The sequence below is a fragment of the Atractosteus spatula genome, chromosome 4 (assembly GCF_055471065.1).
Source record: "Atractosteus spatula isolate fAtrSpa1 chromosome 4, fAtrSpa1.hap1, whole genome shotgun sequence".
Taxonomy (NCBI): Eukaryota; Metazoa; Chordata; class Actinopteri; order Semionotiformes; family Lepisosteidae; genus Atractosteus; species Atractosteus spatula.
Genome location: NC_142709.1, coordinates 32798430 through 32812317, shown reverse-complemented (window position 1 = coordinate 32812317; position 13888 = coordinate 32798430). Strand labels below are relative to the sequence as shown.

Sequence of the window (13888 nt, the reverse complement as noted above, 5' to 3'; positions counted from 1 at the left end):
AGCCAACCTTAGAGAATGTTCTCCCAGAAACAGCACTCACAGCTTATTAGGCTTGTTCTTACTCTTCTAAACACTGTTTTATCAGGAGCATGCATATGTCGTACAGAATATACACTGAATTGTATATTGTTTATGTAACGTCCATAATGCTTATATTCTTTAATCGTTTTGAAAACCTTTTAGTCACGCCCAAGTACTTCATTATTATTGCATCTTAATTACAGGAACAGAATGTGTATGATTATACTTTTCTTTACCATCACCCAGAAATTATGTGAAGCTGTATTTGAAAACTCAAGTGAATAATTATACCCATTTCTCACTTTACAAATGGAAGCTGTTTCAGAGAAAAAAAACTGCAAAGTGGAAACGTCATTTTAACATTACAGACTCTGAAACCATTCTGGTTTGTCCTACAAGATAAAAATTAAACGCAAAATGAAACATTAACATATACCCCAATTTAAACATTTAAATATAAAGCGTAAGTACTGTTCAGTTCTACCATTCTTAGGACACGATACTCTGCCCTTTCACCAGCAGTTTCCATAGTCTCCACTTTAGGATATGGGTGTACAGATCACGCTTTCAGCTTAGTTACAGCTTGTTTTCCTCTCTTGGCATGGTTAATGTTCAAAATCCACTATGGCCTTGAAAAAAACAGGTCTCTTCAGGAGTGGAACACAAACCAGAGGACTCAAATATACTTCCACATTGTTTTCACTTAAAAACCTAGAACAAGTTCTTTACTCAAAGGATTGTGAGCATGTGGAACAAACTGTCCAGTGACACCCTGCCTTCTTTCAGGAAATGGCTGGACGAGACCCTCAGGACAACTGGCTCAGATTGGGCACACGGCCTCCTCTAGTCTGCAACTTTTCTTATGTTGCACTGCAGATATAATGCATTTTACAGATACAGGAGGGGGTGAAAGAAGTCCAGTCAAACGGTGTTTCCCCATAACAAACGTGCTGCACAAGATCCAGATTCGGTCAAATTGAGAAAAACCCGAGAAATGAACATCTGTGCATCAAAACACGTCAATGGCATTCAAGAAAGCAGGTGTCACCGTGATTTGACATTCTTAATATAGTTATAATTGCTCTGCAATAGAATTAATACATTTCATACATACAGAACATTCATAGATTTAAGAAACGTTTATTCCAAAAGGAAATATTTTCTGCACTTCAGCATTTGTTAATTCTACTCCACCACTTCCTTTAAACTTAGAAGTATAACAAGAAAGTTAAAAGATGTAATGTAAAAAAAAATCACAAAAATCTGGCAACAAAATATCGGGGACAGTAAAACCACGAAGTTCGTTCAAAAGCTAAAAGTACAAAGAAAAAGTGAGGAATAACCTTGGGGAGGACTGTCTTTGGCTGTAAATCAACAAGTACAAACAACATTTTCTAACATTCTAAAATGTATTGCCAGATCATATAGATAAGACTCTCCATTTTCAGCTGTATCACAAAGTCCTGTTAATAAGTCATGTCAACTGCATACATACAGAGGAACACTGCCATACATTTTTTCAACTACTAACCTTTGTTTGCATATGACTGTATTCATCCCAAAATGGTTAAAACACAAAGATTTTTTCCAGATCCACCATTCTACTCAAACTCCACGCACCTCTCTCTTCTTGAAACCTCTCTTCTACTCAAACTTCTCAACTAGAGCTGCCCCTGCTTAGAAAGGACTGGCCATCACTAAGGAACCACACTACAGGACTTGCCTGTGTGAAGTCCTGGAAATGCAGGATGCCAGTTGGGCAGCCACATTGGATTGGACTGAAAAGGCAGATTGCAAACTTGTTATTGTGTTTATTAATTGCACAGGAGCTGTAACAGCAGGGTCTTGGCAAAGGAAAAAAAGTTCTCCCTTCAGTGTGTGAACACCCATAAAACAAAAGCAGAAAAAAATATTATTGCCGTGGTGATGCCTTTCACAGACATGCACACAGACCTGAAGAGACGAAAGAGCCAAAATGTTATCATGTCAGCGTGGACATGAAAATTTGCTTGTGCCTTTGCTGCCTGCACTCTGCTATATCTCCTCACAGAAGCATTTTACTCTGTCTTCACCATGACAGTACGCGGGTTCCTCCAATCTATGGCAGATGGGCAATTATTCTTGTCTGTGCTTGTGGTCTTAAGAGTTGTCCTTTTTGTTGATCTTTTCAATAAGGTTGTACATAACTATGCCACTACATTTTGCACTACATGCAACAGCCACAGCTTAAAGAACTTAAAGAGCACATGTCACCACTCTGTCCTGAAACTGCGTCTGCCTGGTGTCTTAAATCTATAATGTTTCTCTTTCTCAAGTTAACTACACTGCAGCCCAAGTAACATTTCTGTGCTTGCTGGCCTTCCACTGGTCTGTTATACATCTGCTTTAGGCGATTCTCTGGGCTCGAGCTGTCACTGCATGGCTCCCTGTCTTCCTTGCTTACGCTCCGGGAGAGCACTTCCCTGTTTAAGCAAATCAAAAACAAAAGACATGTTATTACCTTTCATCACTTTCAGGCATCAGCCCTTTATTGGTCTCGGGGTGCAAAGTACCAACTACCAGAAGCTACTCACGCATCTGTACTGGTAAAACACTGTTTTCAGCTCAGGAAAACATTTTAAAACAGGTACAACGAAGAATAAAACAATAATTCTGCCGGTACAATAATAATAAAGCATCAAAAGATACGTATAGCTTAAAACTGTAACAAATTCACAGTTTAAAAGTCTAGGAGTATGTAGTATCATTGGATGCTGTAAATCTGGGACTCAAATTTTGAACCAGGTTGGAAATGCTGTCTTGTGGGATTATTTAGAAGCCATGATTGGTAAATGGCCAGACTCCCCCCTGACAAGACACTGCCGTAAGACACTCTCTTCGAGAAACGCCCTGGGATTTTTAATGACTGTACCAGGGCATTAGGACCCACAACGAACACAGTGACCAGCTCTTCTGCATTAAAAACTAAATTGTAAAACACAAATACACACACTATTGCCTCAGCTGGAGGAGAACCTCTGAAAACACAGTAGGGAAAGGTAAAAAGCAAGGGGTGGCTGTTCTGCCCATAAAATTCACCAGGCGAGTACACCCCGACTCCCCGCACATGTGTATCTCATCCAGACTCCAGATAACAGGATTTGTGGATTCCCACCCATGACAGGAGCCATTCTTCAGAATAACTTTTGCTGTGTGAAGATTACAGGCTGAGCACATACTATATGTTTGAGCAAGCAAAAAAAAACGGCCTAAAGATGTCTAGAAGAGATGCTGGGGGTAACTGCTGAAGTAACAAGGCTGACAAGCAGATGTGGGTTGTGATTTGATAGCTGGTGAACTAATACTAGTTGTCCATCTCTTTTATCCAAAGTGACTTACAAGTGTACCAATATACAGTGCCTTGCAAACATATTCAGACCCTTGACCAACCTTGACTCATTTTACTGAATTACAAATCCTACACTAAAATTTTGTGCTCTGTGAAATTTTTAATTCTATGCACTGAAACTCAAAATTAATTCTTGTGACATTGTTTTTGTGTTAGAAAATATTAAATCCCCACATTTTAACATTTTGTAGGGCCGCCTTTTGCAGCAATAACAGCATTAAGTCTTTTGGGGTAAGTATGTACCAGCTTTGCACACACTGTTCAGGGGTGATGTTGGCCCATTCTTGGCCACAATTTCTGGATGATGGTAAAGAAAAGGTTTGTAAGTAAAATCATACATGCCCTGTTACTGTAATTAAGATGCAATAATTAATAATAATAAACTCCCATCTATAAAACAAGGGAGTGCTTATTCCACGCAATCTTTCCTCAACTTACTTGGGTCTCTCTATGCATCAGAACTCTCGTTACACAGTGTACTCATACTGGTCCCCAGTACCAGTGACGTTACAGAGGCGGTATATTTGAAACAACATATAGGCAGGCACTGGTCTTCTTTTGGCAGTACAAATTTGTATCCCGCATCAAATGAACCCCAATTGGTCTGAGTACATGTAATAACGCCTGTCATCTCATAAATCCCCCATGATCTTCAAGTGTAGGAGGAGACGCACTGTATCCACCACTAGCGTGCAGCCCCACCTGGCTGATATGCCACAGCTCCTCTGCTCCAGCAGCCCCACTAAACAGTTAAGTGGGGAAAAAAGAGAAAATGCTTCATCAATTGAATTAAAAGGGATTTTTTTGTGGAGCCCAGACAGTACAAATCAACAGTAAAGGGTAACCAGGACACCCACGCAGGCCTAACACTTCAAAATTCTACTTCACTGATAATTGAAACCTCTTCCAAAGTCTGCTAGTTTTAGTCTAAGATTACTGTTATGCCTTTAAAGATTCAGTCAGATCTCCCTAAACAGGCTGCATCTGTTTTTTTAATTAAATGACTCCAAAAACAGCTAATTATTTTCTCCAATAAAGCTTGAATAAGAGGTTCTAAACCCATTAACTCCAAAAGTTAAAATCAAAAGAATAAACATCAGTTCAAGATGCTTAAAGATGAAATGCTTAACATATAAACACGATAAAGGACAACCTGAGTTCTTTGTTACTTTAACTTTCTCTTCCCCTAAAACTGTAAGGTGTTTTACAAACGGGTCATAGAAAGTCAATTTAAACATGGAAATGGCAAAAACCAAAACAGTCCAGCTCAGCATCTCTCAAAACAAGGCAAAAAAGGCCATGGAACATCCTAGTAACAAAATCACAAGGAGCAGCTTTTAAATACTTACAATGCTAAATTTTCCCTTCAAATTATGTGACATAACTTTTTGTTCGACGCATACATCAGTTTAAATCAGTAGAGCTCACAAGGTGTGAGACAAAACCAGTTTTATTGATATTAGCAATTTCTGTTGGTTAGAATTTCTGCTGAAAGTTTTGTTTAAACCAAAAGAAATTACTAGGGATTGGGAAACTATATGAAATGAGTTAAAGGACTGAAAATTCATCTAGGCATCCGTTCATCACATTCAAAATATCATTTGATGCCCAAAACCTATTTCTTGATATAGCTCATCTAAACATTTGTAACTGAAACACTCACAAAAAATGTCAAAGGGTTACCAGTAAGACAGGCCAGAAGATGACGTTATTTCGCAAACAACAACCAAAACAGAGCTCTTGCAGAATGGGACAGCCCTGGCCTGAGTATAGTATTCCAGACCAATCTCTTCAATGGTCTTCATTAACTATTAAGACTGCATCTAAAAGAAGTGAGAAGACCTCCATAAGACAAGCATCTAATCCTCATGTTATAGTATGAAAGTCTGAAGCCAAATTAGTAGAAATAAATAGTGCTGAATCAGTTTCAGTCTGTAACCTGGGAAGGTCTTCCTATCTGGATGGGAAAGGTCATTACACTAATTTTCTTATCTCTTTATTACCTTACATGACAGCTGGGCCTTCACTGGTGGAAAGGGGTATAGCTCTCCAGTAGGCCAGCAGCATGTTGACAGAGAATCAAATTACACTGCAATTATTTTCTCTGCATTGTTGAGATGTCAGATTTCACCAAGTTCCTTCTGCACAATAAGCTTTTTTGCTTTTTTGTATTATAATGTAAACTACTTCTGAGTTGGTTAATTTTCCGGGATTTCCTTTTGCCTTTTGTGCTTTTTGCGGATTTAAAGTAAAGATATGGGCATCAATCATCTCTTGCTTTTAATTTAGCTAGAACTTTCAACTTCAGGGATTTACATTACTAAATGTCCTGTGCTTTGTGTTTAACTCATTTTTGTGGCTTTTAGATCATTCCAAATGCTAAATACTATGGGGGGGAAAGAGTATCTAAACAGAACTCGAAGCTGCTAGATCAGAAATAACGAGGAGGACTACTTCAATACGGCACAAAGCTCACATGCTCACTGGACTTCAAGGCAGAATTCTGCTTCAATGAGTCTTTTCCTCTTATTTAGCTCCCCAACTGTTACCAGATACCCGTTTCACCTAGAATACTTAACTGGAAATAACAAGCTTGCAAAAAAGGGGTATGAAAGAAACATACAAGAAACTGATTTAAGCAATACTTAATCCTCATATTCTGTAAACTGCAAAACTGAACAGAAAACACACAAGACATACAGCTGGCATTTTGCTTTTGGTAAAACAAAACTGTGCTCTTTCTGGTCTTCTCTGGTTCCAATGCAATAAATAGCAACTTCTGGGCAGAATACTGGGACTGGTTACTCAGAAGTAAACCTAAGCTTACTACAGCATGACTGTTTACATGCGGTAATGCTGCTCACCAGAGGTCTCCAGTCCTGGACATGGAGGGCACCTACCAACTTATTCTTACAGGTCATCTTTTGTGTAAAGATCAGGCACACTTGTTGAAGCAAACTGATCAATTCAGCAAGTAATGTTTCAATGCAGGGAACATTAGTCTTTGAAGGCCAAAGGATATTTCCGTTTTGTATTCCAAATAATTACTTCATTGAACATGTCTCCTGTTTAACCAATTGTAGAATTGTACCCTGGCCTTTAGAAAATGACAACTTGGAGGTTACCTATGAAATCTGCTGGACTGTGGCTGTGCAGGACCAGGGTCCGATACCCCTGCCTACACTGTTATTTGTTACAGTTTTAACCATCTAGAAGTCAGAACTTGCACAATACCGGTAAAATCCAAGCTCACAAGATATGCCAGCCCCAAGATATGAAATACACATGTTAACACTAAGGAGTTCATACAGAGACTCTCCACACTTCGGGACTTGAAACTCAAAACCCAGTCTACTATAGCCACTCGACAGTTACAAGTCCTGCAGGTGAATAAAACTATTCGAAAAAACATGCATGATTCTGAACACAGATCATGAAAGGAGCCCACACCAAGCATAATTTATTAGCATCCCTCGTATGCTTGAGTTACTCCAAATGAAGATCTTTACTGCAGTGGGCAAAAATGAGCAAAACTGGGAGGCCGAAGAGCTTGCTCACACTTTACCAAGGAAGTTGACCCGAATATTTAAGCCCATTTTCTGTCCATGAACCAGGGTTGAGCGAACTAGTGTCTTAGATCAACTCAGGCTCATACAGGTCCAATAAGAGAAGCCTTCATCCATAAGCTGGATTCCGATATAGTTACGTTTGGCAAACTTCCCTTTAGAGATGGGAGGGAGGATGAAGGAAAATTCTAGCTGTAAAAAATTTAGGCATTCAAAAATAAACACTTCTTAATGCCACCATACAGTCTTTCCTATAATTTTTCTCACCTGAAGAGTCCAAGCACTCCGGAGAACGAGCGCAATTAAAAACAAGATGAAAAACGTCTACACGCTACCTGTAAAGAACTAAACATAACTACACATCACAAAGATAGAATATGTGCTGTTTACAGATACAAAACTCCCAGTCCAAGGAACAAGCTTAATCTTTTCTTACTCACTTGTAACGTTAGTTTGGAACGGTCCCTAATTCCAAGGTTAGTCAATTTAAATACAAAGCTGATAGAAGAGAGGGTGCCCAGAAAGCTTTTACAGGTCTAGTTTTGCATGCAGACTTCAACTGCAAAAAATACACAACTCCAGAATATTGCTGCATTTTATACTCGAACATTTAAACCAGTGGTCTTACATTCAACATTCGTCATATATTAGAGCTTTAATACCAACAATGCAGAGACAGAATCCTCAGACTAATCCAAATTAGTTTACAATGGCAATGTTGCAACTACGCCAAGCTTGAATTATTTAGTCCACTTAATGATCACTAGAGATAAATCCCACATTTTCTAGTATTCAAAATAACTCCAATTCTTTTCGCAGCATTAACTGACTATTGGCTTCTGACGTTCCCTGATGCAACAACAGCAAAATCACAGATCACTTTCACCGCTGAAGAGCAAATGTAATTGTTATGCCAGGGGATCAGTATGCGCAGCTGCAGAACTGAGAAACCTTTAGATGCCAAGGGTGAGAGTAGAACCGTCGTGCACAGACGTCAGAACGAGCCTTTGACTCAGGTGTAGGACACAACTGTGAGAAAACTATCTGAATGCCGTGGTCATGGACATTATAAATGTGCCTCAGATCATGCGGCCCTTCGGCCAAACCCTTCGCTGCACCGCGGCAGCCAAGTTTAAAGAACAAAAACACCAATCAATACCTTGAAAATGCTAATGATCTGATAATGGCTATTTAGCTGGTACCTAGATTTATGACTTTTATTAATTTAAAACAAAGATTCATCTAGGATATTTCAAGAATGATGAGTTCTTTTTTTTTTAGAACAGAATACTAGAAAAACAGCCAAATTAGCCCAGACACTCCTAATGACCTACCCTCAAAATCGTAACCTTAGTTATTTTTATCTCACCTAACCTTAAGCCTTTTGAACAATAAGGAAAAGAGGACGACATCAGTCTTTAACAAGGCTTTTACTATTTGAATGACAGAAAACGCCGAGTTCTATCTTCCACTAACGAGTCACTGCTGCAATGGTTTTACTTCTAGAAAGAAATCCCCACGGTCAGAAACACAGTAAAGGAAATGCACACCAAATAAATGAATGACATCGGTTTACCCACCATGAAAAAAAACTGACAAGGAAATTAAGAACGACAACCTTAACTGGATGTTTAATAAAATCCGTCTGTGAGGCTCCTATATAGCAATCTTCTAGTGATAAAGATTCAAAGTCAAGGCCAACAATGTGCTCTGAATAAGTGGCACGTATGTCTAAGCACACTTAAAACTAGGAACAGGAGGCACTTCTTTACACAAAGAGTCGTGGGAGTATGGAACAAGCTAGCCAGTCATGCTGTTTAAGCCGATACCTTGGACTTTTTTCAAGAAACGGCTGGATCCTTGGATCAATTAGCTATCTAAAGTGCTGAACTACATTGGCTGAATGGCCTCTACCCAATATGTAAATATTCATGTCTTTATGAAGTGCTGTCTCTTTAATACAGATAGCATCCATCATTTTAATTTTAATGTAATCCCATCCTTCCTATTGCTTAAGACTATCACAGACATCTGGTGGCCTACCAATGATTCATAAAGACCACTGTACAAGTAGTTTTACATTTAAAACTTTTAATGAAAACTACACAGTAAGAGAATCAACACTTTCCAGTCCCCCTGGACCTAAATGTGCTATGAAGAGACACTCCTGGTCAAACTGCAATAATTTCCTACCAACATGTTTGCACTGTTTTGCAGTAAGGTTTTGCTGCCTCACCCACACATCTTTTTTCAAAACCATAAAACCTGCAAGGTTATTTTCACAAAGACAGCAAAAGTAACAACAAGGCAAAATTGTACCTGGAAATAAAACCCCAAATTCTGGGCTCATGAAAAATGAATGTTCACCAAAGCTAATCTAAAAGCTTGATGTTCAAGCCCAAACACGAAACAAAACAACAATTCAATAAAAGGGACATCTGTGTGACTAAATAACGCCCATCTTTCCTCTAATGTTTATCCTTCCCTTTTGTTTATAGATTCCCAAATACGGAAGTGATATCCTGCTCTGACTAGAATTAGTGTGCACCGTTAATACAACCCTAAAACTGGAAACACAATTCGTAGCCAAAAACAATGGCTTCGAGCACCACCGATGCATTTTAATTTACATATCGAGGCATGAGGACAAATCCTGCAAGAGAGTATTTCTCACACGCAAGTCCACGAATTTCAAAAGTGGTTCAGTCGTACATACGTGCCAGTATTGGTGCATAGCGAAACTAAACGTTAACCGCATTGGTTACAGCCTGCGAAAAAACTGAAGTTGCTCTGCCTCATGAATAATTGGGTCTACACTTGAGGCACCCTCACCCCGAAGAATATCATGGCACACGAAAGAGGCCCAAACCTTCAAGACCTCCTGAGCACGACTCAACAGACGAGTGAAACCGACTCGGGGGGTGGGGGGGGGGGGTTGCAAAAACCGTGCACCTGCATCGTGCATTGTTTTAGAGTGACGAAAAAATGGGAACCTCCAAAAAATGACCCCCATGGTAGCCTTTGTTCGGTGTCCAATGTGCTACAGGTTGATGATGCGATAGGTGCCGAGAGCAGAGGGTGGCACGCGCACAGCAAACGCAGAAGACAAGCAAGCCGTACCCGTCGTTTTTATTTCAAATAAAAGGCTAAATACTGTAGGTGAAAACGACGTAAAAAGTATAAAAATAAACGGAGAGAAACTGAACTCGCCGCCTAATATCTCTAAACAGGCTTGATATAGTCGATAATTTAGCTCCCCTGCCTCTATTTCTCTCTCACTTTTTCTCCTCCCCGTCCCGCCATCTTGGGCCGATTCAAGCAGCCATTACTAACTATGTTTAAAAACAGAACCAACAACTTCATCGCAAACCCCCTCTCCCCCCTCGTAAGACAGCATCCCTTCCACAAGAACACGGTCAACAAGTTTTTACTTATTTACTGTCAAGCAAACCGCGACGACAGGCACGGCTGGGTGGCGGGTACAGCTTACTGCACGACACGGCCATGTAAATAACATCCAGGGAACGCAACTACTGGAAAACACCAAATAACTGCAACAACGTCTGCTTTTAGCTTGAGCTAAAGTCATGGGGGGTGGTGAAGGGGATTTAAAATAAAGATCCTAATTTCCCCTCGTCGCGAATTCAGGTTCAATAACACAAATCCAACTGCAATCTAAACCGCACAGCCAGCTAACAACCCGTAATATCGCCACAAACTGGACGTGGCTCCCAAATATGACTGACCCATTTTTACAGATCCTACATCAACATCCGAGGACCAGTTTGCCAAAACTGCCCCCCCCCCCCCCAAAAAAAAAAACCAGGAAAACGGAACCACGCAGCCTGGTGAGATGCACGAAGGTCCTGATGTAAGTCACTACTTTTCCATGTTAAAAACACACACGCACAATAACACTAACAACGTCACCACTGCAAACATTGCTACCCTGAAAAATTAAATGCCCCAAAATAAGAGTCCCACTCCCGATCACCCACAGCTCTCCCAATGTGCAAGATCGGGGAGAGGGTGCAAAACACACCAATATTTAATGCACGGGGGGCGCATCGCCATGAGGTCGACCTCTTTTCTCTTAAAGCGCTTTAAACTAGGTGCCTCCCAGGTACAAAATGCACTAACAGGAGTTTAAGGGGGAAAAGACCTTCTCGGGTCCGATATTCTTCAAATACCTTTAATAGCAAGGCCTTCGTTCTGGCGCCATCTTCATGAAGCCTCTGAAATCCAAACAGCCGGCTGTAAAACAGAAAACAACACACAGGCGGCTCCGCGTTAACACGGGAGGTTTTGCAAAAAATAACCAAGCGGGTTTAAATTTACACTTGTTTTTTGGAAAAAAGAAAACCACCACCACCGCGGAACGCCAGGAAGAAGAGAAAAGGCGGCATTTTCCCCACACCGCGCCCTTTTCTGACCTGTCTATCCCGGCCAGGGTGTCCCTCTCCTGCGCTGTCAGCCTCGGAAAGTCCTCTTCGGTTTCAATCGCTTTTCCCGCCGCCATTTTCTTTTCCTCATCACCAGCAGTAGCGCCGAGACTTCGAGCAGCAGCGCAGGCGGCAGCGGCGAGCGACACTCCGCACGATTTCATGGGAACGCACCGGGGGGGCAGCCAACGAAAAACCTCCACCAAAACAAAACAGCGAAGCCAAAAAAAATCGGGAGAGGGAAAACCAACTTTTTTATTTCCAGGATTGAAAAAAATGTAAAAAAAAATAAACAGTAAATCCTTTTTACAGGAGAGCAAAAAAAGAAACCCTCCAAAATGGTCTTCTTTTTTTTTACATTGTTTTATACAAAAAATATCTGTATGCAACCGAGAGCGTTGTTGTGCATGGAGTGCTATGAATGCGGGGTTTTTCAAAACGGGGTGTTATTTGGTTAATATCACAAACTTCCCCCCAAACCACCAGCTCAAAGTTGTTGTAATTGTGTCACACAGGCGAACCCACGCCGCCGCCGTCGGAACGCCCTCCCCTCTGCCTGCCGCAACCAATGAGGCGCGCCCGCCGCGTCATGTGACCAGCCTTGTCTGTGGATGTCTTGGGGTTCCTTTCTCTGGAGCTCTGTGCCTCTCATACAAACTTACAAAACGGCAAGGATAAAAAAAACACACACAACTTCGCTCGTTCTGCCCACTCGCATGGATTGGTGGGCAGTCCATTCAATAGGGTGACGTTTTACCTTTCCGATGTCACGGCTGGATGAGAGTCCTGCCGTTTTCTATGTATTATTGTAAAAGGCGGGCTTAATTATACAGCAAGTTAGTAGGTCCAGCTACATATACAAGTAATTGCGATGACTGTGCCCCATTTTTTGGTTACAGCGTAGACAGTTTGTGATGTGGAGGTTGTGATGGTAAAAGGCGAAGTTATTTCTTGGTTATTGATTTAGTAAAATGCTCGGTTAGGGGGCAAGTGCCAAACTACTGTTGTGCAGTTAGAAGCCCTTGTTTCACTATAACAAAAACGCCATTATCTTGTTTTACCCATTTTTTTTTTCTGGGGGGTCGTTCGTTTTCATGGTTCCCACACAGATTGCAATTAAAAATGAGTTTTTCAGTCTGAAGGTGTCGTCAATTTTAATTAAGCAATCTGTAATGTGTAACTCGGAAATTCATCCCTTTCCGTGCAAAAGGCAGCGTAAAACGTGAGTGTATGAAACTCGCAAAGAAACAGTAAAGTGAAATATGGTGCTTTGTAAGCACAGCTGCAAGCAAGAGGTGGCCGTTGTGTCCATCCTTGTTTGATAATTTATTTTCAAAAGGCATAACTTTTGTTCTCGACAAACAGGATGGAGAGCATATGCTCTGGACACTCACAAGTTTGTGTGTAGAAATGGGTCCTGTCTTCCTCTCAGTACAATCCTTTTTTGTTTTTAACTGTGATCTGGTTTTGTTAAGACCTGAGAAATAGTCTTATCTGAACCCCTTGGCGTTTTGTATACTTGGAGCAAATTGCCTCTTAGAGCTAGAATATTGTAAATGTCTTACTAAAGAATTTTAAAGATGGTTCATAATTACCCTGTCTTTGAATCCCACACTTTTTCTTATGCACCCCAAGTATTCTGTTAACTTTTCTTTGCTTCCTCATGTTATTTTGATGTAGCTGCAAAATAATTCACATAAACACCTAGATCCTTTTTTGTCTAACTCCCTGCAGCTCCAAATCACCCATGTGGGATATACTGTGCATGCATAGTAAATGTTTGTGCTTCAATGTTACTTTTAAATTTCATAAAATCCAATCAATTTTTTTAACCCTCGGTACTTCTCTTGCTGCTGTTTGTGTGCTTGCCGCTTGTATTTTTGTGTCATGCAACTATTAACTGTTTTGTTAGCTAATATCAAAATCCCAATTGCTTATACAAATCGGAACAAATAAATATCAGCCCCTTTCATAGGTTATGCCTTTTAGGATGGATTAATGCATAAGAATTCCTATTTGTTCAACCAGTTTCAATCCATGTGCGTTTTTTTTACTTTGAGTTTTTTTAATAAAGCTTTTAATGAGCGACCTAGTCAAAGTCTTTCTGGTAGTCTAAATATGTCATTTTCTATAGTGGTTTCAATAGTGGATCAACTGTCCTTGTCGCTGGTAAATTAAATGAGGCTTTCATCTAAATCCATGTCGGCTGTCTCTTAAAATGCAAATGTTTTAAATAATTCTTTTAGTTCAGTTCCAGCTATCATTTCTGTAACATTGCCAGCAACATAAATAAGACTGATTGACTTATAGTTTCCTAGTTTAATTTTGTCCCGCTTTTTATGCATTGGTGTTACATTTGCAATTCTGAAATCGGTGCAATTCTTAATGACGTGAATTATACTGGTAAAAGGTCTATGAAACAATACAGACACTTTTCCTTAACAACTACTGTGAAAGTAGTCAGGGCGAGA

The 13888-nt window shown here is 40.3% G+C and overlaps 1 protein-coding gene across 4 annotated transcripts in view; it reads right to left on the bottom strand.

Moving 5' to 3' along the window:
* kdm6a (lysine (K)-specific demethylase 6A) overlaps window positions 1–11921 on the bottom strand; it is a 107830-nt gene extending 95909 nt beyond the window's left edge. For all 4 annotated transcript variants that reach the window (XM_088912873.1, XM_088912875.1, XM_088912874.1 and 1 more), the window contains exons 1-2: window positions 11409–11921; window positions 11166–11229 (exon numbers count right to left, since the gene is read on the bottom strand). In XM_088912873.1, coding sequence (XP_088768999.1) covers window positions 11166–11229; window positions 11409–11581 — 237 coding nt within the window. In that variant the 5' untranslated portion in view covers window positions 11582–11921. The remainder of the gene's footprint in view (window positions 1–11165; window positions 11230–11408) is intronic.
* Window positions 11922–13888: the final 1967 nt, after the last annotated feature.